Source organism: Rana temporaria, chromosome 5 (genome assembly GCF_905171775.1).
Source record: "Rana temporaria chromosome 5, aRanTem1.1, whole genome shotgun sequence".
NCBI classification, from domain to species: domain Eukaryota; kingdom Metazoa; phylum Chordata; class Amphibia; order Anura; family Ranidae; genus Rana; species Rana temporaria.
Window position 1 is genome coordinate 69,590,183 of NC_053493.1, and position 26,179 is coordinate 69,616,361.

A 26,179-nucleotide genomic window follows, 5' to 3' on the forward strand; every position below is an offset into this window, starting at 1 on the left:
CATGTGTTCAGTATGTTCGCTTCTAACTTGTATATGCAATGGTCCATTTAAAGCACAATACACATGTTTTATTCAGATATGAAAAGTCACTAGTGATTTGCTAATATTTCATTATGCCTTTCAATGTCAAAGTACCAACTAGAAACTTATTCTTATTCTTAAGGTTAATGGATTTTCAGAATGTAAATTACAAATAGAGCTAAAAGATGAAGAAAGAAAATGCACGGAAAAGCTGATCAGGCAGAGAACTGCTGGGTTTAGCGGTAAGAGCTCCGGAGAGCAATCTTCCTTTTTTATCTAAAATCACAGCATGTGGGAGGTAGCCTTCTGTTTTAATGAAAAAAATATATATAAAAGTGTGTTACCACAGAAATTAAGACAATCAAAAATGTATTTGGAAAGTCTTTATTGTATATTAGATATGTGAAAATAGTCCCTTTTTATAGTCAGAGATACTTAAAGCCTAGATGCCCAAGTCAAATTTAGCAACATCAGTATGGATCAGTTCACTTGACTATCTCACAATTACAGTCTAAAGGCCCATACACACGATCAGAAAATCAGACAAAAAATACTGCTTTCGAAACAATGGCTAGTACACAGCTTTCGAAAGCCGATCATGACAGTTCATCCGATATTATTCGAAAGGATAAACATGAAAATTTTCCTCGTACGATACCAGATCGTACAATTTTTGTTTAATTGGTACAGTCTTCATCCGAAAATACAATACAATACATGACTGTAACGGACATATGCATGCTGCCGAGACAGTTATAAGCTTCATGCAGGAAGGACTACAAGGAACTGCATGGCTTGTCACAATTGGATGTACCACATTGTATTCTGAGCTCAAAGGGTTAATTGGACAAGTCTCTTTCATTGCTGAATGCTAATGTTCCCTTCGCATAGCTAATGAGAACTCTCTTGTGGAGGTAACAGCCTCCTGTGAGGTGTATGCTGATGGGGATTATGTGTGAGTGATAATTGTTTTAAAGGTTAATTGAATTCTATTGTCTGATCAAGTTGAGGAGCCGAAACGTCTAGCAGCTGATTGGCTCAAGGGAAGGTCATTCTTTCAAAGTGTGTGTATTGAAGGCCCCCTGGGTGGGGGGGAGTGTCATTTGTTTCTGTACATTTTGTAACCAGATATAAGGAAGAAAAAATGTGACATTAAAAGTCAGTCCTGCTTGACTCTGCAAACGTAGCCCGTCTCGTTTCTTGGAAGGGCGTTCGGTGGGATATACCGGCGGTACTTGCATATCGCAGCTTGCCAGGGAAAAGGACGTCTCCAACGGCTGAGACCCTCACACCAGTGGGTAGCCGTTACATTGGTTGGCAGCGGTGGGATGGTCCTTTTATCCAAAGAGCAAGTGCTGAATGGAGTCGCAGTACGCCAGGCTGAAAAGATCCACACTGAAAGATTTATTAGAGAGTCGTGGTAGGAGCGCCAGCAACAGACCACGGAGGGAGCTGATAGCTGACCTGCTGGAGCTGGACGAAATGGATGGATCCATGGAAGGAACGGAGCCCCTTGCACCGGTCAGCAAAGAAGATGTAATTACTGGGATTGTACAGCGGAGGTTATCTTTGTATCCAGAAACGTCCGTGGAACTAATCAACCAGCTGTTTCGGGAAGCAAGGGAAGAGATACAAACGAAGAGGGGACAAGAACTGGAACTGGTAAGAGCGAGACAGCCCATTACACCTGCAGTTCCTACCCCCCCCACCTGCTGCTACAGGAAAGAAAATACCGTTCACTGCATTTAAAGCTTTTGTAGAAAGTGAGGAGGAAATCGATGGATATTTGGCGGACTTTGAGAGGCAGTGCTCACTACACCAGGTACCACCAGACCAATGGGTCACTATTTTGTCAGGGAAATTGTCGGGCAAAGCCAATGAAGCCTTTCGGGCTCTCACGCCAGAGGATATTTTACAATATCAGCAAGTTAAAAAGGCGCTGCTAACCCGATATGCCGTAACGCCAGAAGCCTACCGCCGGCGTTTCCGGGAGTCCAAGAAGATGGCTGTGGACTCCCACATGGAATGAGCCAACCAGTTACAAAGGGTGGCATCCCTTTGGGTCCAAGGGTGCAAGGCCAACACCGGGGAGGAAGTATTGCAGCTGTTCCTAATGGAACATTTCTTCCAAGACCTGGCCGCAGACATACAAGACTGGGTACGAGATCGCCGTCCCGCTAACTTAAACGAGGCGGCTCGGCTAGCAGATGAGTACGCGGAAACAAGGAAAGTAAGCCAGGGTACTACACGGCTGGCTCATAAGGTAGAACCGCGTACTCCAACCGTCACCCCACGCCCAGAGTTTCGGGCTCCAGTCCCACCATGTCCTCAGGGGCCTAGCAACTACCCCCGGGATTCGCCTAGGGTGACGTTCCATCACTGCAGCGACACGGGACATATTGCTCGTTATTGCCCTTTGAGAGCTACAAATAACAATTGGAGACGCACAGCACCCAACACAGAGGTCACTCCATAACGTCCCTCTGCGGCCCACTGCCTGGAGACCGAGGGGGGCCCTGAGGAATGTCTGGGAATTTGGTATGAGGCAGACCCAATACAAGCGGCCTCTCCGCATAACCGTCAGCATCACCGTCAGGAGGTACGAGTGAATGGACAAGTAGCACAAGGCCTAAGAGATTCCGGGACTACTATCACTCTGATTCAAAAACATCTGGTAAAGCCAGAGAACGTGTCCACTCGCACAGTTGCCGTCCGGGTCGCAGGGGGTGCTGTATTTCGCGCACCCACCGCCCGGGTGCACTTAGACTGGGGAGCCGGGTCAGGAAAGACCACCGTTGGTATCATGGACAACCTACCTGCCGAGGTGGTGCTGGGCAACGACATTGGCCCGGTGACTTTGGCTTATTTACCTACACCTGCTGCTGCTTGTCCCGTGACCACCCGCGTTGCTGGAATCAACCCGCTTGCTGCTGAGAACCGGGTAAGACTACTTTCCCCGACATGTACTGTAGATCCGGCACAATATCACAGTCTAAAATGGGAATGTGACAAGTTGGCCAGTGAGAAATCAGAGATGCAACGACACTATGTCATGTATTATGAGATGTCCCGTGGCTTGAACATTGAAATGCACAAACAGGCGGAAATTGTCAAAAGATTAAATGGGATTTGCATCCAGGTGGTGCCGTATCTGTCCCAAGAGCATCAGCAACAGGTTTTGGGAGCCATTGAGAGAGCAAAGCAAGTGACTGTTCCAGAATTGAATTCTATTCTTCACCGTCACCATCAGCTACCAACCTGGTAAGCCAATGGGAAGGCCGATGGACTGTCCAGGCAAACGGAACTTTTACCCTAACAGCAGACCGGACATCCCCAAGTTGATCCGAAAAGGATCAATCCGGGTCTGCCGGAGTGTTCCACAAAAGGGGAGTAGTGTAACGGACATATGCATGCTGCCGAGACAGTTATAAGCTTCATGCAGGAAGGACTACAAGGAACTGCATGGCTTGTCACAATTGGATGTACCACATTGTATTCTGAGCTCAAAGGGTTAATTGGACAAGTCTCTTTCATTGCTGAATGCTAATGTTCCCTTCGCATAGCTAATGAGAACTCTCTTGTGGAGGTAACAGCCTCCTGTGAGGTGTATGCTGATGGGGATTATGTGTGAGTGATAATTGTTTTAAAGGTTAATTGAATTCTATTGTCTGATCAAGTTGAGGAGCCGAAACGTCTAGCAGCTGATTGGCTCAAGGGAAGGTCATTCTTTCAAAGTGTGTGTATTGAAGGCCCCCTGGGTGGGGGGGGGAGTGTCATTTGTTTCTGTACATTTTGTAACCAGATATAAGGAAGAAAAAATGTGACATTAAAAGTCAGTCCTGCTTGACTCTGCAAACGTAGCCCGTCTTGTTTCTTGGAAGGGCGTTCGATGGGATATACCGGCGGTACTTGCATATCGCAGCTTGCCAGGGAAAAGGACGTCTCCAACGGCTGAGACCCTCACACCAGTGGGTAGCCGTTACAATGACATCACTTCTGAATTTTTATATTGCCGTACGAGACTTTGCGTAACTTTAGTATCCTCTTCATTTTCGATATGGAGACTAGCATGCCACAAAAAAACTTATCAGATAATCTCATCATGTGTACAAGGCTTTAAACAGGGGCACGCTGCCATTATCAGGCTGCAGTGACATCTACATTGCCATTTTCTGCCTGAAGGCTTACTTAGCGAATTAAGTCACTAGCCTGCATGCGATCACTGTGTCATAGTTGACAGTGATCACATGATCAAGATTCCTGATCATTGGTAGGTACTGGAGCTGTCACTGACAGTCCGGTCTAACAGCTAGCTGTGGTGCACAGTGTTGGCTGCTAACAGTCAAAGGGAGGACATAGATTAAGCTACTCTTAGCATTGGGAATCCTGCAGGGCAACATTAATCTACAGTGCAGGCAAGAAGGGGTTAACATTGATAACCAAAAAGAAAAATTAGATGTGAAAAAAAAATAGAATTACTTTACTTTATACAGTACTAACTGTAATTTGACCACTAAACTGCTAAATATAGGAGAACATATAGGCATATGTCTTTGCCAATTACAAATCAGTCTTTTGCTTTTCTTATAGTTCCTATCTTCACCACGCACCATCATTTATGTATACCAAAAATAAATAAAGTTATGTGATGCTCTTATTCCTACATAGATGAGAGATAATACAAAAATAACCCACCTGCCCAATGAATCACAATTACACAGTCCTTATTTTTGTAGATGGAAACATCTTAAAGCTGGCTATACACTAGTTGAATTTAATACAAAAATTTTCATTTTAAGAACATTCATTTCATTTTTCTAATCACTGGCGGGGTTTGATCGGCATTCAAATTTGACCGCAGTGACAAGAAAATTTGAAGTAGGATGGAAATGTTTCTCAAAGGAAATTCTCTAACAGTGTATGTGCTTTTTCGTTCAGTAGAGTGTATTTGTTCCAAAAATGAATAATAAAAGCAAATTAAATATTAAAGTACTTTAAAATGACGTTTATCAAGCCGTCAAATGTACTAATGTAATAAGTCTTTTTGTATGACGTTTTGTATAAAGTTTGTACTAAAGTTCATTTAAAAATCTACTAGAGTATGGCCAGTGATTTTTTAGCATTAACCAGTTATACCTAACCCGAAAAATGTAATTTGTTTACATTGTAGATTCATGTCTCGCAATGTATTGGTGCTTATCTGGTCTTTGGAAGTTAAAGTGATTGTAAACGATCACTTTGTAAAACAACCTATTCTGTTTAAAATTGAAACACATTTGTGTATAGATATAATTACATTATAAATATATTTTTCCCTTTTTTATAAGTGATCACATTCCCTCTTTTCCCTTTGTTCTCAGCTGCATAAGAGCTGGGGGAGGAGAAGCAGCAGCACACGTTTCTTCCCAGTGAATCACTGTGTAGTAGGGGTGTGTCAGGACAAGTCTGATTATTGGAGGAGAGTATACTGAGATCACAGTACAGATAGAGGACTGACTACGGTGTGCTCTCCTGCTTAGTGTGGTCTGTTTTTAATAGGAAAGCAAAGGGAATAGCAGGAACACCAGGGATTTTACATAAAGGAAGCAATACAAAGGATACTTTCTAAAAAGGACATGGTACAGCAGCCACATATCAAGAATATGAAGTGTTGTGGTAACAAATGCTTTAAATATTTTCTAACAAGCAGCACAGGGGTATTTTTATTACAATTTATTACAATTTAATAACTTGTAATTGGATATAAAGTGTTTTGTGTTTTTCTTGAAAACAATGCTCTGCATGATGAATTTATCTAATCTATAATATATAAGGCAACTAATTTAAAATGTTGGGTTCTGTATAAAATTCATCCGTTTTATAAATAATACTTTAAAAAGTTACTTTTACTTTTATTAAAGTGATTGTAAAGGTCAGTTTTTTTTAAGTAACAAACATGTCATACTTACCTGCTCTGTGCAAAGGTTTTGCACAGAGCGGCACCGATCCTCCTTTTCTGGGGTTCCCCGGGTGGTGCTCCTGGCTTCTTCTCTTCATCGGGTGCCCCCTCGGAGAGCCACTTTCCATGTGGGCACTTGTGCGGATGCGCTCCCGAGTAGAGCTGCTGTGTCTTTTGACACAGAGAGCAGAATTCAGGCCCTCCCATGTCACTGGATTTGATTGACAGCACTCCCGCTGCTATCAATCTATCCAATGAGGACCCGAAACAGTGGCTGGAGCTGCTGGGCTCGTCCTCAATGCTGGAATGATTGGGTTCAGGTAAGAAAAAGGGGGCCTCCAGGGGGCTTCTGCAGCACAGAAGGCTTTTCACCTTAATGCATAGAATGCATTACGGTAAAAAGTCTTGAGACTTTACAACTCATTTAGGCTCCTTTCACACTGGGGCGGGAGGCGCGGTGACCTACATTTTTCACTTGTATGCTGTGTTTTCTTTTATTGTATTTATGGAAAATAATGTATTTTAGAAAGGGTAATCCACTGAATGATCAGAGAGTAATAAACTTGCCGTTGACTAAACAGGTGCAAAGTCATAATTAATATTTCAAAACAGGATCAGAGTTGTAAAGAACATTCACACACTGCAGAATATTACAAAGCAGATTATGAAAGCTGCACAAACATGGACTCTGCACAACAGCGTCTCTGTGACTAACGGTAATATGTGGCTGCATAATATAGTCTAAGACACTATAAGAACAGAGAGTCTAGCTAAAAAATCATTACTTCAGTAAAACAGTTCAGAGCATAGCTACCTGTGCTCATCCTCATTGGACAACATCCCTCTGAGTAAAGTCCAGGGTAGCTCTTAAGCACAGGGAAGCAGCTGGAGGGATCCAGGGACACAGGGGACCACCCTCTGCAGCTAGAATACTTTGAATGAAATTGGGCTGATACGTCCCACATTAGCTGGGTCTTCCACAAACCCTATGTGCTATTGGGCTCCTGCCTGCAGCTCACCTGGCTAAAGATGACTTGCCCAGCTACCTCTGCCCCATCAGGCATGGCCTCTCTGAGCTTCTGAGGGAGGGAAGTGAAAAAACGTATCTTTCCTTGCCATGTCAAGGGACCCAAGAAACTGTGGGGAAAAGAGTTAGAGGGTCGAATAAATGGGCATTCTGCTACACTGTACTTTGCATCATTTTTTTTATTGTTTTTTGGTATTACTGATGTACTGTCACTTTATATTTTTCTTTTACCATTTTTTTCCACTGTCTGCTTCTTGCTGTGAAAAAAGTAATGCAATAAGGCTAATGAAGGGCCGGTATATTTGAAAGGAGCTTCAGTAACCCTCAGGAACAATTGGCCCCACCATAGAGTTGATTTATTAAGGGAAAATACACCATTCACTTTTCAAGGGAAGTTGCACTTTGCAAGGGAGTTTTCCCAGAGCTTGGCGACTGTGGAGAAATTTTGCAAAGAATACCCAATCAATTTAGGGAAACTGTTAAATGCTTTATTTTGTTTGCACATGATTTTCAACCTCACCTAATATGTAACTATCCTGAACGACCACAACATACAGAGATATTGTAATACTGACTTATAATCACACACATAGGTTGGACTTGATGTTTTTTTTCAACCTTAACTACTATGTAACTATGATTTAATGATGGACGTCAGCAGAGCATCGTCTTTTCACTAAGCTCTGGATAAAATTCTCTTACTAAGTGCAACTTCCCTTGCAAAGTGAACAGCTTATTTGCCTTTGGTAAATAAACCCCTATGTCCCTAGTTGAGCAGGTATAACCTTCCAGTCAGGTGCAAGGTAGAGGGAGATCACACACCTAGTTATATGAACAGCTTGTGTTTCCTGTGGGGAACAGAAACAAGGCGAAGAGAAACAACGTGCAGTAACCAATTAAATACCAGCTTAGATAAAGCCAACTATCAAGCCTTGATTTCTTAATATCTGACAGGGGTTATTCAACATGATTATTTCTTGTACAAGATTATTAAATAAGCCCTTTAAAATAACCTGTCTAATAAATTTCAGTGTTCTCTTAGAATTTGCTTATTATATACCGGTAATTATTTATTCTTGTAAAATCATTTTCCTTTTTCTAAGACAGAAAAAAGTCTTTGCTAAGGTTTTTATTTTCTTGTACTTATGAAAATTAAGCTGAAGAATAAAATTAACAAAATAAAATAATTGTTTTAGAATGTATTACTGCCAGAGATGGATGGTTTGCTCAGGGAAGGGACTCTGTTCTGTGGGATTTATCACTCTGTCATTTTTTAAACTACATTATTTGAGCATGTTAAATTTCATGTCTCATGGTTACAAAATGGATTAGCCATCCTGTCCTATTCTTATTCTGAGCTGTATGTGCTGTCTACATGAGTGACATGCATGCTTTTTTGCATCTTCCTCATAGTGTGGGTTCCCATGGTGTCCTGTGCGTTGCACTGCAATAAAATGCAACCTTCCCTATTTTCACATGCATTGATGTGCTTTTCAGTTGAATGGGCTGTTTAACACACTGCAAAACTATATGTTGATCGGCCCTTCAACCTAAAACTGATGTAGATTACATGTTCACCTAGATTGGTGGAAGGAGTTACCATCCTAGATAAATTGTATAAAGGGGAAATTGTATCTAACTTACTCTTCTTTAGTACTGACAGCTCCACAATACCTGAGGTTGCTGTATTGCCGCAACTGCCACCTTCTCAGCCACTTCTTCGGCATCTAATGTCTTCAATATTTAGCTAATGAATGATGATGTAACTATGCAACGGAGTTACATTATTCTAGATCCATTCTCAGAATTTAGGTTGACCTAGAGCAGTGATGGCAAACCTTGGCACCCCAGATGTTTTGGAACTACATTTTCCATGATGCTTATGCACGCTGCAGCGTAATTGAGAATCATGTGAAATGTAGCTCCAAAAAATTTGGGGTTCCATGGTTCACTGACCTAGAGTATAGAACGGCCTGTGTATGTACTGAATTGGGCAATAAAAATTGCAAAAGTAAGAATTTTTATTGCAGGGTAGACTTACAAAGTCTCTTCTACCAAACACCTCCCTCTACTGAACACATGAAATGCCCATTTTATACTCTGTAGTACTGCGGTGCCTTTCACTTTTACTAGAACTCTAATGCACCTTACCAATGGATGTTCATTGCAACGCACAACAACTTACAGTGTTATAAAAAATAGAATATGTTCCTTATTGTTGCATTAAAGAACAACTACAGCTTTTCCTCTGCAAAACAACAGATGATTTGTGCATGTAAATGAATCACAACCAGTGTCGTTTGGTGGTATATTTTTTTTGGGGGGGTGTACCGGTCACCAACGTTTACGATATTCCCATTCCATCGCCCCACGACAACTTATCCGACAAGCCAGCAGACATTAGACACGATCCAACTAATTTCCCAGAATAACGAGACATATGCTCTGTTACTGGTTTCAAATTGTATGAATGAATTTTAATGGTATCCTAGCTCTCTTATATACAGTACAGGCATGTTTACAGTAATCAAAGGAACAAATAAACTCTCCACCCACACAGCACACAATGGGGGGGCTTCAATACACCTTCTCTTAGACAATGACATGCAGTTGAGCTAATTTTTCCCCCAGACATTCCGTCTCCGACAATAAGTGATTCACCTGCATAATACACATTCCTTTACTAAACATAATTGACATGCTAATTCCCTACCCCTAAAAGGAGACATCTGACCTTTAGACTGCTAACTCACAACACATATCTATCATCAATAGCATCTTCACACAATGAAAGGTCTTAGGAGCAGACGTACTTCATTAGCATCTCAACAGCCTAGGTTAAGCATTGAAGTAGACACTCTTATTGACCGGTTGGGGGTCAGCATGAAATCAAACTGTAATATGTCCAGATCTCCTGCAATACATGAATTAACAGTAATGTCCCATCTCATGTAATTTATAATTAATATTTCTCAGTCACCCTATGCCCAAAAGGGGCACAGGGTGACCCTAGACCCAAGAGTCATTAGTGACGCTGGCACAGGAGTACCCCCCATCCTTCCAAAGTCTCTGGTTGTCACGGGTCATTCCGTTACAGGGGGTTCAGCAAACGCATGGATTAGGGGGACGGTGCACCTGCACCCTGCATTACGGGCCACCACTGACCACAACTCCACTGTCAGTTTGTGTGTAACTAACCTCCTTTAGCTGTATACAGCAGATTTCTGTTTCCTTCCTTTTCCAGTCCCCGTACTACATGTCCCATCATCCTTTGAGCCGCTGTAGCTTCAGGATGGGCTATGAGAGTCACTTGTACCAGTTCAGGGAGTTGATGTGGGTGGGCCCTAGGGTTACTGAGGGTGTTTCTGGGCCTTCATGTGGGTGGTCAAAGGTGTAATTGTGTCATACCTCCTCTTGTGTCATTCCTGTCTTGCAGCATGCCGAAAGAATATTGGCTTACTGCAAGACTACAGAGAAAAGGCTATGGGAGGTTATTATGAAGGTGTTTTTCTTCATGTATAAATGAATTAGATCACAGAAAGCAGGGCTCTGAGAGGGTGGGATCCAAGGGGTGGGACTCTCCCTGTTCACACTGGTTGGCATATTTAACTGGGCAGGATCGAATTCTAAATGTCATCCATTTAATCCTGTCCAGCAGCAGCACGGCTAGCTTTCATAACAGGCTGTGTATAAAGGGTTTCCTTCTTAAATAATGCTGCTATCTGTGAGACAGAACTTGGGAGGCTTGGACTCTCCTTGTAGGTGTAACATAGCAGGATTGAATGCTAATTAGGATGTATTCCATACCACCCACCATCAGAGCTGTGAAAGAAGTCTAAAAGACTACAGAGGGAAGTGGTATAGACGCTGGTCACTGCAAGAAGTGGCTGTGGAAGGGACAGAGTCTATCAGCAGGATATACAGAGTGTCACATGGTACAAAGCCACAACTAAACCCAGAATATCAGGGGATATGCAGACAATGGAGCAACATAATATAGAGGTGGGCTCTATGCTGGGATTGATCATTCTATTCAGTTCTAGTAAAAAATAAAGTTGAAATTCAGCTTTAAACAGCTTATTCAAACAAACAGGCTTCCTGTATGCAATACACATTAATGTGCAAAATAGGGCACAGCAATAGCATGAACCCAACCTTACTTCTAAAAAAAAATCACTTTAGTTCCACTTTAAAGAAGAACCTGTGATCCCTACAATCGCCTTACCTTACCCTGCAATTACAAATTGCTTACTGAGCTCACTTCAGGGTTTTGAAGTAACTAAAATGTGAATATCAGCACACGATAGGTAGGGATTCCCAAATAATTGCGGCAGCTGAAATCCTCTGCCACCCCAGCAGAAAAATATAAATCTTTAAAATCAAAACTAAAATGTCAATGACCCTTTAAATGTCCTTTTAAAAAAATCTTCAAAGCCTTTGGATCCAATAAAGTAAATCTGCTATAAGAACCGTCTCTTCATTCTTGAGCCTTTGATTTAACTTCTCATAATGAAAAAAAATCTCAAAGAAAGAAAAAGTGGGAATTATGTAGTGTAGTATGTTCTACTCCACATGAGCACAATATATGATTTTAAGTTTTGCACATGTGGAGTAGGACATACTACACTTTATAGTTTACTATTTTTCTTGCTTTGAGATTCTTTTTCTTTATGGGGAGATAAATCAAAAGGCTCAAGAATGAAGAGATGGCTCTTAAAGCAGATGAACTTTATTGGATCCAAAGACTTTGAAGATTTTTCTGAAAGGACATTTGAAGGGATATTGACTTTTGAACTGCACATGGAGAATGTAGTACCCCACATCACAACTCACTGCAGTGAATAGGGATAAATGAATTGTGACATTTCAATAAAGTTGAAAAAGGAAAACGCTCAATGTGTCATTCACCACCCCTTCACAGAGAACACCATTGCACGCTAAAATGTAAATGTCATATTTCTTCCATAAATTCACAAATAGTATATTCTGTTGATGCCACTGCCTGCTTCTCAATTGCTAAAGAAGCCAAAGCTCACCATACACATTACAATCTGACTTTACATTATTTGTAAATCAACTTCAGATTTACCCAAAAGCAGGGCTGGACTGGGACAGAAATTTGGCCCTGGACTTCATCCAGACTGGCCCACTTTGACAGGTCTCTCCCATGGCAGCCGGGCAACTCCCGCACCCCCCAGCCACCTCTCCCCCTTCACTAGCCACTAGCCGTTCTACTTTTATTAGAGTAGAACGGCTGGTACTGGTCCTCTTATAGGCAGTACCAGTGGGGAAGCTAGGGAAGCTAGACATTATTTAACCCAGGGCAAAGAATCAGTTCTGTGCCCCCCTTATGGTACAAGATTAGGCAGAAGTGAGAAACTCCCAGACCACAGCTGTTAAGTCAGCTGTCTGTCCCCTCCCCCATGCTCCTCTGGTCCTCCCCCTGCTCCTCTGGTCCTCCCCCTGCTCCTCTGGGCCTCCCCTTGCTTCTATGTTCCCCCCAGGTGAATGCTGTGGGGAGGGAGAGTAGGTGAGCGCTGTGGGAAGGGAGAGACAGAGGAGCAGAGGGGGGCGGCAGTCCGCTGTCACTGAAGCCGGCCCACTGAGCCATCGGCCCACCGGGAAACTCCCTGTAGTCCCAATGACCAGTCCATCCCTGCCCAAAAGTAATATGAGGACACACGTGGCTTGACCATTGTATAACAGATGTAAATTACCATCACTGCCTGACCAAATCCCATACTACAACTTCTTACCATTACTCATTAAACGAGACCACACCAAACTGGTGTAAAATATTGGCTATAGCCAATTTAACTAATTTAACTTATTTTCTAAATAGGTTCCTTTAAGCTAGTGCATTGTTGGTTCAGTTAGTTGGTTCAGTTACCTTTTACTTTAATTTCCTGTATAAATGTTTTTTTTTCTTTGTTTTCTTTGTCTGAATTTCTGACAAAGAAAAAAAACATTTAGAAGGGAAATTGAAGGAGAGGGTAAGTGAACCAACAATGCACTAGCTTAACCTCTTGACCACTGGGCACTTAAACCCCCTTCCTAACCAGACCAATTTTCAGCTTTCGGTGCTCTCACAATATGAATGACAATAACTGAGGCCCCGTACACACGTCCGAGGAACTCGACGTGCCAAACACATCGAGTTCCTCGTCGAGTTCAGTGTGGAAGCCGCAGAGGAGCTCTGCGGGCCGACTTTACTCATTGAACAACGAGGAAATAGAGAACATGTTCTCTTTTTGGCCCGACGAGTTCCTCGTCGGCTTCCTCGCTGAAAAGTGTACACACCACCGGGTTTCTCGGCAGAATCCAGCTCTGATCGAGTTTCTGGCTGAATTCTGCCGAGAAACTCGGTCGTGTGTACGGGGCCTCAGTCATACAACATTGTGCCCATCTGAAAATGTTGTCCTTTTTTTCTCACAAATAGAGCTTTCTTTTGGTGGTATTTGATCACCTCTGGGTTTTTCATTTTTTGTGCTATAAAAGAAAAAACACTGAAAATTCTGTAAAAATAAAAAATAAATTCTCGTTTCTGTCATATTAGCAGGTATTGCGGAGTATTGGGGGTATTGCAGAGTATTGGGGGTATTGCAGAGTATTGGGGGTATTGCAGAGTATGGGGGGTATTGCAGAGTATGGGTGGTATTACAGAGTATGGGTAGTATTGCAGAGTATGGGTGGTATTGTAGAGTATGGGGGGTATTGCAGAGTATGGGGGGTATTGCAGAGTATGGGGGGTATTGCAGAGTATTGGTGTTATTTATTGCAGAGTATTGGGCAGGGAGGGATGGCTGGATCTGTGACTGCATTTGTCACAGATCCAGCCCACAGCAGCTGCTGCTGCTTCCGCTCTCCCCCCTCTCCTCTCACACTGTACCGATCGGTACAGAGAGGAGAGGGAGGAACCGGCGTCATGACATGACGCCGGTTTGTTTACAAGTGATCGCTTCGTCATTTGACTGAGCGTTTACGTGGTAAACGGCCGCTATCAGCGGCAATTTACCGCGATCTGTGATGCGCCGGGTCTTCCAGACCCGGCGCTCACAGATGATTCCGGTAGCGCGCCCCAGGGGGCGCGCGAGTGAAGGATTCTGGGAGGACGTCTTTTGTCTATGGCGCGGTGGGGAAGTGGTTAAAGGAACCTATATAGAAAAAAGAAAATTAACCTTTACAGCCCAAAAGAAAAAAAGAACAATTTGGGGGAGATTTAATTAATTTTACAAAAAAATACAGTTAAGTCCTCGTTTACACTGGTGCAGTTTCAAATATGATTTGAGTGTCTGTTCAAATCAATGTGACTCCGTGCGGCACAGTACAAAACAGATTACAGATAGCGCACACATGCAAAAATGACACCTGAACATATTCGAAAATACGGGGGTTTGGTCACACTATATGGTCATATAGTGCTAAGCCCACTTACTGTGACAAAGTACCCCGTGCGGCACAGGTCTGGAACAGGTTCCTGTACCACTTTGGTTGCGATTTACAGTGTGATTTGGCCTTAAAACCACATCCAAAACGCAACCAAGTTGCAACAGTCACACTAAAACGTCACACAGATATTGAATCAAAATCGCATCGCAGTAGTGTGAAATTAACCTAATTCAGGATATAAGAAAGCACAGCAAAAGGTGTTAAGGTTTCGACTTCAATTGAAGGGTCATAAAATCTGTATGGCCAAACAGGTCATGGAGGAGTGTTTCACTCGTCTGATTTGTGTGAAATTTCAGCACGTACTATAGAGGTATGCAATTAACCTTTTTTTAAGCAGATAAATGTATAGATATGAAAAAGAATATAAAGCATCCATGGGTGTCCGCTGAATTTTTTTTAGAGGGGGGCGCTTCGGCAGCAGTGATACACAGTCGCATTTAATCCTCTCTTAAAACGCTAACGGGGTTGAAGCGTCCAGCTAGCGGCCGAATAGTGCAGCTAAAGCAATGGTAAAGCGCCACTTTTTAATTGTGCTCTACCCATAACGCGGCCAGCTGGCAGTGTGAAATAGCTCTTGAGATAATTCAGCTTCATCCATGCCCATATGAATATAGCCTAGAGAATGTACAGACCCCCCTTCAGCACAGACCCCTCCATTCAGCACAGATGGAACACCCCTTCAGCACAGACCCCCCCATTCTGCACAGACCCCTCCATTCAGCACAGATGGACCCCCCTTCAGCACAGACCCCCCTATTCCACACAGACCCCCCCATTCAGCACAGACCCCCCTCAGCACAGATGGACCCCTTTACCCACAGACCCCCCCTTCAACACAAATGGACCCCACGTTCAGCACAAACCCCCCCTTCAGCACAGATGGACCCCCCTCCCCCATCCCATTCAGTACCTCAGATCAGCCATCAGCGCGGCACAGGCACAGCAAGTTCCCTCCCCCTGTGTACACATAAACACCGGAGGGGGAGGCGGCTTCACTCTGTTCGCTGTGCCTGTGTGACATCCGGGCCGAGACTACTCAGACAGCCCACAGCTGCTAGACTCTTCAACACCTTCTTGATTTTCCAGGGGGGTCAATTGCCCCCCCCCCTGCCCTATGGAGTGGACATCCATGAAAGCATCATCTGCAGGGAGGAAACGAGAAAGCAAAACATTAATTTGCAATATTTCATATTTAAAAATATTCTTTAATAATTGTATTTTTAGCCCTAACCAGAGTAAATAAAAAGGCCCACATTCTTATCTTTTACAATGCAGGTGTGTGTATATTGCTAATGCTAACATCTGCCAGTGCTCACTCATCCCAGCAGACTGCTATTTTCAAAGGGCTGAGCTGTATACTTCCAGGCAAATGTGATCTGCACATAGGATTTATAGGGAGGTAGAAAGTGTAGAGCTCAAGACTTTGGGGGTAATTTACTAAAGGCAAAAAGACTGTGGACCTTGGGGGTAATTTACTAAAGACAACTCCACTTTGCACTACAAGTGCAAACTTCAAGTGCAAAGAGCACTTGAAATTGCACTTGGAAGTGCAGTTGTTGTAGATCTGAGGGGGACATGCAAGGAAAATAAAAAACAGCATTTTAGCTTGCACGTGATTGGATGATAAAATCAGCAGAGCTTCCCCTTATTTCAGATCTACCCCTCAGATCTACAGCGACTGCACTTCCAAGTGCACTTTCAATGCAATTTCAAGTGCACTTTGCACTTGTAGTTTGCATTTGTAGTGCAAAGTGGAAAGTGGATTTGCCTTTCGTAAATAACCCCCTTTGCAAAGTGCAGTTGTCCTCTGCAAGTTCAGTTGCTCCAGAGCTTAGTAAATGAGGTAAGGCTTCATGTTGCAAATAGGACCCAATTACGTGCAAGGAAAATAAAAAAAAACAGCATTTTTGCTTGCACGTGATTGGATGATGGAAATGGCAGAACTGAAAGAGTGTCAGTGTTGCCAACCCCTGAAGTGAAATTTACTGGCATTTACTGACAAAAAACACAATTTTTTACTGACAAAAATCATGAAATTTACCAACATTTGTTACTGACACTTCAAAAAAAGTACATACAATTTAAGTTTTAAGTGCAAAACAGTGCAAATATTAATAGTTAACCTATACATATATTATTTTTAACGAATCCTCTGGTCTCCATACCGAATTTACTTAAGGACTTCAAATTATTCAAAGCACTCTCTAACTTTAAAATCAATTTCGGAAAGTCAACTGCACTGAATGTGTCCCTTCCTCAAGAGGTAGTGGCCCTCTGCAAACACAATTTCCCCTTTAAATGGGACCCGAATGACCTAACATACTTAGGCATCAAATTGCCCACTAAACTCTCTGATCTGTACGCCAGGAATTTTTTACCTGCCTTACAAACCATTAAGTCGGATCTGGAGATATGGACTAAAGGCACGGTATCCTGGTTCGGAAGGGCGGCGATTCTGAAAATGAACGTCCTTCCCAGGCTTCTCTATCTTTTTCAAGCCATACCCATTAAACTCCCTGCCTCTTTTTTAGCCTCCCTCAAAACCACATGTAGACGATTTCTTTGGGCTGGACGTCCAGCCAGGTTAAATTGGGACAGAATGACCATGCCCAAGCTGAAAGGTGGACTGGGAGTGCCAGACCTATCAAGATATCACAAAGCATGCTTGCTTACGAGAATAGTAGATTGGCATGCCCACAGAACGGAAAAAGACTGGGTTGAACTAGAAGAAGCCTTTGTTGGTTTCCGGATTTCACACCTCCCTTGGATAGATAAGGCACTCACTCCTAGGTCATGTACATCCCACCCCTTGATTGGCCCAACCCTTACTTACCTTAGAAAGACACATGAAGGCTCGCTCACGGCTTCTCACCTAGGTCCTATGACCCCATTTAACCATAACCCCGGCTTTCCGAAGAGTATTGACACTAGGGATCCAAGAAGATCTGGGATGGCACCTTCGGTACGAGCGCATCAGCTTTTTGAGGGGGGTAAACTTCTATCTCACTCGGCTATGATTCAGAAATTCCCGGACTTCCACATACCACGCTATAAATTTTTTCACATTAGAAAGTTCCTCCTAGACTCACAGGCTTCAGACTCGTGGTGCAGGGATCTGTCACACTTTGAAAGGCTTTGTGAATCCTCTGCTCCACAACGACATCTTATTTCTGAAATTTACTCCTGGCTCACTCCACAAAACACTGCTATGACCACCATCCACGCGAAATGGGAAACTGACCTCCAGATATCATTATCAAATGACGACTGGAGCTCAATTTGGACCCATACACACAAGGGTTCTATTAATGTATCAGCCCAAGAGAACAGGTACAAAATTTACTCAAGGTGGTATAGGACCCCAAGCAAATTGCACAAATTTTACCCAACGGTATCTCCGGCTTGTTGGAGATGTGGAGGAGAGGAAGGCACTCTACTACATATATGGTGGAGCTGCCCGAAACTACAGCCCTATTGGAAGGAGATACACTCACATATTACTCGAATTACATCTTACACGCCAGATTTTACCCCAGGACAGTATCTTCTCCATCACACCTCTCTGCCCCAATCGATGTATCGAAAATCACTCTTAATACACTTGATTAATGCTGCTACTCAATGCATCCCAATAAGGTGGAAAGACCCCCTTCCGCCTACATTGACAGAATGGCAGGATAGGGTGAACAAAATCGAACTGATGGAAAAACTGATTCACCAGGCTAGAGACAATACTGAAAAATTCAGACTCATCTGGGGAGGCTGGACTCAATATAAGAACTCCATTACACCCAATACGGAATAGATCTTGACTCACTGACTTGACTAACATATCCTCTAAAACCTCCTTTATGAATGTAACTTTTTAGGTAAACGGGTCGCTGTTACATTCTATATCTTGTTCTACTCTCTTTCTCATCTATCCTGATCCTTTATTACCTCTGTCTGCAACGACCGACTATATGAACTTGCGAAATGTGTGTTACATTTACAAATTCTTTGAAAGGGATACGTGACCCTTGGGAAAGCTACTTTTGATTGTAAGGTGTGTACGGGACCCCTATCGCTCAGGGAACTGGAAGCGGGGGGAGACACTCAACGTGATTACCGACCAGATGTTTATCTTTATTCTTTTTAATGTTCCTCACTCGTTCTTTACTCCCCATCCCCGAGCCACAGCCGAGATCCCGTTAGGGGTGACCGGGGTTGGGGATCGTCCCTTCTGGTCTCTTTTTTGAAATTTCACACCCCTGTTCCTAGGTTTTACCACATTGCGACAGCATGATTGGGGTTGCCCCCCCTTTCCTCAAAATTAGACTCCCCAATCTAGCTTTAATAGGACGGATATGGTGTATAGTGTACCCTCGAGGGTACATCTCCCCTATATTCACTAGCGCCTACAGTCTAGGGGACACACATTAAGGGGAAAATAAAATGAACTGTTTTAATATGACTTTCAAATACTTGTACTGTATCTACAATATTCTTTGCAAATGTCACTTTTTGTTGCATCACCTACTTAATGTGCGTACTGTATATCCTATTGTATTGTTATTTACTCTCAATAAAATCTATTCTGGAAAAAAAAAAACCTATACATATACGTGTTTAAAGGGGTTGTAAAGGTAAAAAAAAAAAATCTCTAAATAGCTTCATTTACCTTAGTGCAGTCCTCCTTCACTTACCTCATGCTTCAATTTTGCTTTTAAATGTCCTTATTTCTTCTGAGAAATCCTCACTTCCTGTTCTTCTGTCTGTAACTCCACACAGTAATGCAAGGCTTTCTCCCTGGTGTGGAGAATGCCTCTTGAGGGGGGAGGGGAGGAGCAGGAGTGTCAGGACGCCCACTAACACACAGCTCCTTTCTCTATCTGCAAAGTAGAGAGTGTCCTGACTTGCCTGCTCGCCCCCTCCCCCCTCAAGAGTCTTTCTCCACACCAGTGAGAAAGCCTCCCATTACTGTGTAATTCCACCGCTTGATCATTCTTATAGGCGGCGAGAGGGGACATCCCCCCCTCCCGCCGCCATCCGATGCTTCTCCGGGCTCTCCCGTGCCATCGGGGCCCGGAGAGATGATCGCCGTGCGCCGGATGGGAAGCATAGAGATGACTGGTGATCAGATGGTCACCAGTCATCTCTATGACCGTCGGAGGCCCGGGTGCGATGTGATGACGTCACGCCCGGGTACCCGTAAGTAAACAAACCGCAATTGCGGCTAGTAAGAATGAGATCTGTGAATTTTTTTTCACAATCTCATGCTTTCCAGCCTGGAGAAGAGATGTGAGGTCTTATTGACCCCGCATCTCTCCTTAAAGAGGACCTGTCACACACTATTCCTATTACAAGGGATGTTTACATTCCTTGTAATAGGATTAAAAGCGATCGAAAAAAAAAATGTAAATAAAAGTGTAAAAAATAAATAAATACGTTAAAAAAAAATATATTAAAACGCCCCTGTCCCCGGTAGCTCGCGTTCAGAAGCGAACGCACACGTAAGTCCCGCCCACGTATGTAAACGTTGTTCAAACCACACATGTGAGGTGTCGCCGCGTGCGTTAGAGCGTGTGCAACATTTCTAGCACTAGACCTACTCTGTAACTCTAAACAGGTAACCTGTAAAAATTTTAAAGTATCGCCTATGGAGATTTTTAAGTAACGAAGTTTGGCGCCATTCCATGAGTGTGCGCAATTTTAAAGCATGACATTTTAGGTATCTATTTACTCGGCCTAACATCATCTTTCATATTTAAAAAAATTGGGCTAACTTTACTGTTTTGTTATTTTTTAATTCATGAAACCATTTTTTTTTTTAAAAAAAGGGCGTTTGAAAAATGATTGCGCAAATACCGTGCAAGATAAAAAGTTGCAATGACCGCCATTTTATTCCCTAGGGTGTCTGCTAAAAAAAACATATATAATGTTTGGGGGTTCTGAGTAATTTTCTAGCAAACGAATGATGATTTGTACATGTAGGAGAGAAGTGCCAGAATAGGCCTGTTATTGAGGTGTGTATTAAAGCCCTGTATTGAAGTGGTTAAAGATAAAGTCTAGCCTTGCTTTAACCGCTTGCCGACCGGCTCACGCACTGCCGCAAGCTTCGTGACAGTGCCCGCGGGACCCGCAGACTAGATGTCCGCCGGTGTCCCGCGATGGTGTCGCAGAGCGTCAGAACGGGGAAATGCCAGTGTAAACAAGGCATCTCCCAGTTCTGCCTAGTGACAGGACACTGATCTACTGCTCCCTGTCTTCGGGAGCAGTGATCAGTGTCATGTCACATGTAGCCCAGCCCCCCCACAGTTAGAATCACTCCCTAGGACACACTTAACCCCTTCCTCGCCCCCCACTGGTTAGCCCCTTCCCTGCCAGTGTAATTTACAGTAATTATTGCATTTTTATAGCACCGATCGCTGTGTAAATGACAATGGTCCCAAAATTGCGTCAAAAGTGTCCAATGTGCCCGCCATAATGTCGCAGTCACGATAAAAATTGCTGATCGCCGCCATTACTAGTAAAAAAATAGATATTAATTAAAATGACATGTAAAACGATTCCCTATTTTGTAGACGCTATACCTTTTGTACAAACCAATAAACGCTTATTGCGATTTTTTTTTACCAAAAATATGTAGAAGAATACGTATTGGCCTAAACTGAGGAAAAAAATTAGATTTTTTATTTATTTTTTGGGGATATTTATTATAGCAAAAAGTAAAAAATATTGTTTTTTTTCAAAATTTACACTCTATTTTTGTTTATAGCGCAAAAAATAAAAACCACAGAGGTGATCAAATACCATTAAAAGAAAGCTCTATTCGTGGGAAAAAAAGGACGTCAATTTTGTTTGGGAGCCACGTCGCACAACCGCGCAATTGTCAGTTAAAGCGACGCAGTGCTGAATCTCAAAAAGTGCCCTGGTCTTTTGGCGGCCAAATCCTCTGGGGCTGAAGTGGTTAAAATCCTCTTGCAGGTCCATAGTATTTTCTTTACCATGCTCTATTATAGAATTCCACATTTAATCCTTTAAGAAAATTACAATCGAATAAACTCAGCAGGAAGAATTTGATCATCAGGACAGTCGTTTAAAAATAGTATCATGATTGCGTTCTTTTATACTGTCAGAGGCATTTGTAATGGAAACCTAATGATAATGCTGCTCACTGATAGATTTATTAATCCTGGTTTATAACTGTTTCTGATAAGTTAGTGTAGATGGGAGCGTTTATACAATTTTTAACCTAAAAGAATCAACACAATTAAAGCTGAACACCAGGCAAACAGGTAAACATATCTAAACACAAATAAAATTACTGTGAATTTAGGATATAATAGGTGCATCGGTATCATCTGTTACTTATCCACTCACTTGTCACGACACATCAGTGCTGGGACAAGGCCATTTGGTGCCCAGGGCGAAGATGGCAAACTGCGCCCCCCCCCCCCCCCCCCCCGTTTTTTATCTGCCATTTTTTATTAACAAAGTGCTGGTCACCTCAGTCAGCCTCCTCCACTAGCACACTGGTGGCAATTGATGGGGCAAACTGGCAGCACACTGGTGGCAATTGATGGGCACACTGGCAGCACACAGTCTGTAACCATCAATTGTTGCCAGTTTGCCCCATCAATTGCCGCCAGTGTGCTGCCAGTATGCCCATAAAACGCAGCCACTGTGCCATCAGTGATGGCACAGCTGAGTGGCTGTGTTAGATGGCACAGTGGCTGCGTTTGATGGGCACAGTGGCTGCGTGTGATGGGCACAGTGGCTGCGTGTGATGGGCACAGTGGCTGCGTTGATTGCAATTGATGGGCACACTGGCGGCAAATAATGGGCACACTGGCGGCAATTGATGGGTACACTGGCGGCAATTGATGGGGCAAACTGGCAACAATTGATGGTGTATTGGCACAGTGGCTGCGTGTGATGGGCACAGTGGCTGCGTGTGATGGGCACAGTGGCTGCGTGTGATGGGCACAGTGGCTGCGTGTGATTGGCACAGTGGCGACAATTGATGGCACAGTGGCTGCGTGTGTAACCAGTCTGTAACCATCAATTGTTGCCAGTTTGCCCCATCAATTGCCGCCAGTGTGCCGATCAAACGCAGCCACTGTGCCATCAAACACAACCACTCAGCGGCTGTGTTAGATGGCACAGTGGCTGCGTTTGATCGGCACACTGGCTGTGTGTGATGGGCACAGTGGCTGCGTGTGATGGGCACAGTGGCTGCATTGATTGCAATTGATGGGCACACTGGCGGCAAATAATGGGCACACTGGCGGCAATTGATGGGTACACTGGCGGCAATTGATGGGGCAAACTGGCAACAATTGATGGTGTATTGGCACAGTGGCTGCGTGTGATGGGCACAGTGGCTGCGTGTGATGGGCACAGTGGCTGCGTGTGATGGGCACAGTGGCTGCGTGTGATTGGCACAGTGGCGACAATTGATGGCACAGTGGCTGCGTGTGTTGGCACAGTGGCTGCGTGTGATGGGCACAGTGGCTGCGTGTGTTGGCACAGTGGCTGCGTGTGATTGGCACAGTGGCGACAATTGATGGTACAGTGGCTGCGTGTGTTGGCACAGTGGCGACAATTGATGGTACAGTGGCTGCGTGTGTTGGCACAGTGGCGACAATTGATGGTACAGTGGCTGCGTGTGTTGGCACAGTGGCGACAATTGATGGTACAGTGGCTGCGTGTGTTGGCACAGTGGCTGCGTGTGATGGGCACAGTGGCGACAATTAATGGCACAGTGGCTGCGTGTGTTGGCACAGTGGCTGCGTGTGTTGGCACAGTGGCTGCGTGTGATGGTCACAGTGGCTGCGTGTGATGGCACAGTGGCTGCGTGTGATTGGCACAGTGGCGACAATTGATGGCACAGTGGCTGCGTGTGTTGGCACAGTGGCTGCGTGTGATGGGCACAGTGGCTGCGTGTGTTGGCACAGTGGCTGCGTGTGATTGGCACAGTGGCGACAATTGATGGTACAGTGGCTGCGTGTGTTGGCACAGTGGCTGCGTGTGATTGGCACAGTGGCGACAATTGATGGTACAGTGGCTGCGTGTGTTGGCACAGTGGCTGCGTTTGGTGGCATAGTGAGGCTGCAATTGATGATTTTTTTTTTTTGCTAGTCAGAGAAGGCATGATTCAAAATAACACAAAGTGCTGATCACCTCAGTCAGCTTAAAAATACAGTCATTTAATTACTTGCTTTAACAGGTTCTGTTCTGTTCTGCTTACTTTTTAGTAGTCAATAAGTCTTCTTTGCAGTACTTTAGCATAGCACACTGCTGCTAGGTTCCTAGGCACGCTCTGGCTCCTCGTGACTAGTCCTTGCCAGTTGCCAGCTCAGCAGACACAGCTCCCTGCGCAGTGCTGCTCCGAGTCCTCCCTCTCTCTCAGCCCGCCTCCGGCCGTGACGTCACGCGGCTCACGACGCTGGAATGGACCAACTGACTCCATAGGGGGAGTTAGTAAACAAAGAGGAAAGGGAGCCAGGAGGTGAGGAGCGCACTCGGCAGCCGCTGCCCGCGCTTACTACTAGTACTAGACACACAAGTGTACTGGTCTGGCGGGCGGCGGTCGCGGCTGCCTGTTTGTCAGAACTGCGCCCCCCTCCTATATGGAATGGTAGCGCCCAGGGCACTCGCCCCGCCCGCCCCTGCCTTGTACCGGCCCTGCGACACATATAAATGGGGCTCTTTTGCAATACCAAGCGTATGAAAAAGGGGGGGGGGGACATACCAGAAAGGAGGTACAATCCAAAGTAGGGATATAGCAACTAATATAATCAAAAAGAAGCAGCAAATTAACCACTTAAGCCCCGGACCATTTGTCTGGTTAACCTCCCTGGCGATATGATTCTGTCTGGAATTATGTACCAAAAGCGGTACAATTATTTTGCATGGAAATTCTGCGTTTTATACTGTAGGCCTGCAATTCTTAGGAATAACTCACTTAAATCTGTCCAAACAAGAGTCTAATAGGCATCCCGGGTATGATAAAGTTTGAAACACAAAATCATAAAATTATAATATAATAAATAACAATAAATAATTATAACAAATGATAATGTAATTATAATAAAAATTATTCAATAATGTAATCAAATCAAAATCACAGAAATTTGCTCAGTTGCAGAATTGTCGCTGTCATTACTTTTATTTTTTTATGACGGATTTCCCCACAAATCGCTATCGCTCAATTCTGCAAGTGATTATAATTTATTATCGCTGTTTTCTAGCTCTAAAATCACTTTTGACTTTTGACACTTTTGGTTGCTATGGACAATCTACAGTTTGCAGGCACCAAAATATGTTTTTATTATATAAAACTACATGCAGGGCACTGGGCAGACCACTAGGGACAAGGGGGGTGTGTATTTTTTACATACAGTATTGTAATCTATAAGATTACAGTATACTGTATGTAATGTGTTTGTTTACTTTTTTGAATTTGCCGCCGGTCTCCGCCCTCGTGCGTCGTAACGTCGCAGGGAACGGAGATCGGCGGCACGCGGGCACTGTGTGAATCGAATGGAGGGCGCCGCTCGCTCACACAGCGGGGATGCATCGCTGTATCCAGGGACAAGGTAAGTACAGTAACCCTGCCTGGAAAAGGTAAGCCAGCGCGCTGCAGGCTCTGCACATCTTATCGGGTTACCGATAATTGCATTGAAAAACAACCCCGAGTCACGCTCAGGAATACCGCTAAGGGGGTTAAAGACCAGGCCACTTTTATAGCAAAAAGTTAAAAATATTGAATTGTTTTAAAAATTTTAAAAAATAAAAACTGCAGAGGTGATCAAATACCACCAAAAGAAAGCTCTATTGAAAAAAGGCACGTCAATTTTGTTTGGGAGCAACATCATATGACTGCGCCATTGTCAGTTAAAACTACGCAGTGGCGAACTGTTTTCCTCAGTTTAGGCTGATACGTATTCCTCTACATATTTTTGATTAAATAAATTGCAATAAGCGTTTATTGATCGGTTTGCGCAAAAGTTATAGCGTCTACAAAATAGGGGATAGTTTTATGGCATTTTTATTAATATATTTGTTTTACTAGTAATGGCAGTGATTAGCGATTTTTATCATGACTGTGATATTATGGTGGACACATCGGACACTTTTGACACATTTTTGGGACCATTGTCATTTTTACAGCGACCAGTGCTATAAAAATGCACTGATTACTGTAAAAAAGAACAATGGCAGTGAAGGGGTTAACCACTAAGTGGCGTTGTAGGGGTTAAGTGTACCCTAGGAAGTGGTTCTTACTGTAGGGGGGATGGGCTGTGTGTGACAAGACAGTGATCACCGCTTCTGATTACAGGAAGCTGTGATCACTGTCGTTGTCACTAGGCAGAGCAGGGAGATGCTAGTTTACATTAGCATCTCCCCATTCTTCCTCACCGTGAGACGATGGCGGGTATCCCCACGGCGATCGAGTCCTCGGGACTTGCGGTCGGGCTCACGGAGCTTGCGGGGTGCACGCGTCCACAATGCAGCTTCCCTAAAGGGGACGTACAGGTATGTCCTTTTGCCCAGGAGTGCCATGCTGTTGACGTATAAGTGCGTGCGCCGGTCGGCAAGCAGTTAAAAAAAATACTGATAAACTTCCACCATCTAAAAAGACAAGGTTGTCTTAAGCAAAAAATTGTGCCTAGACACCACTCAAACCACCATGCAAGCCTATGCATCAATCGTGGACAGTTGTAAGAATAAAGGACTGTGGGGAGATTCCATCAATG

At 43.8% G+C, this 26,179-nt stretch overlaps 1 protein-coding gene across 1 annotated transcript in view; it reads left to right on the top strand.

The window, feature by feature from the left end:
• VIPR2 (vasoactive intestinal peptide receptor 2) overlaps positions 1-26,179 on the top strand; it is a 141,017-nt gene that overhangs the window by 41,523 nt on the left and 73,315 nt on the right. The window contains exon 2 of the mRNA XM_040352690.1: positions 164-263. Within this exon, the coding sequence (XP_040208624.1) occupies positions 164-263 (100 nt within the window). The remainder of the gene's footprint in view (positions 1-163; positions 264-26,179) is intronic.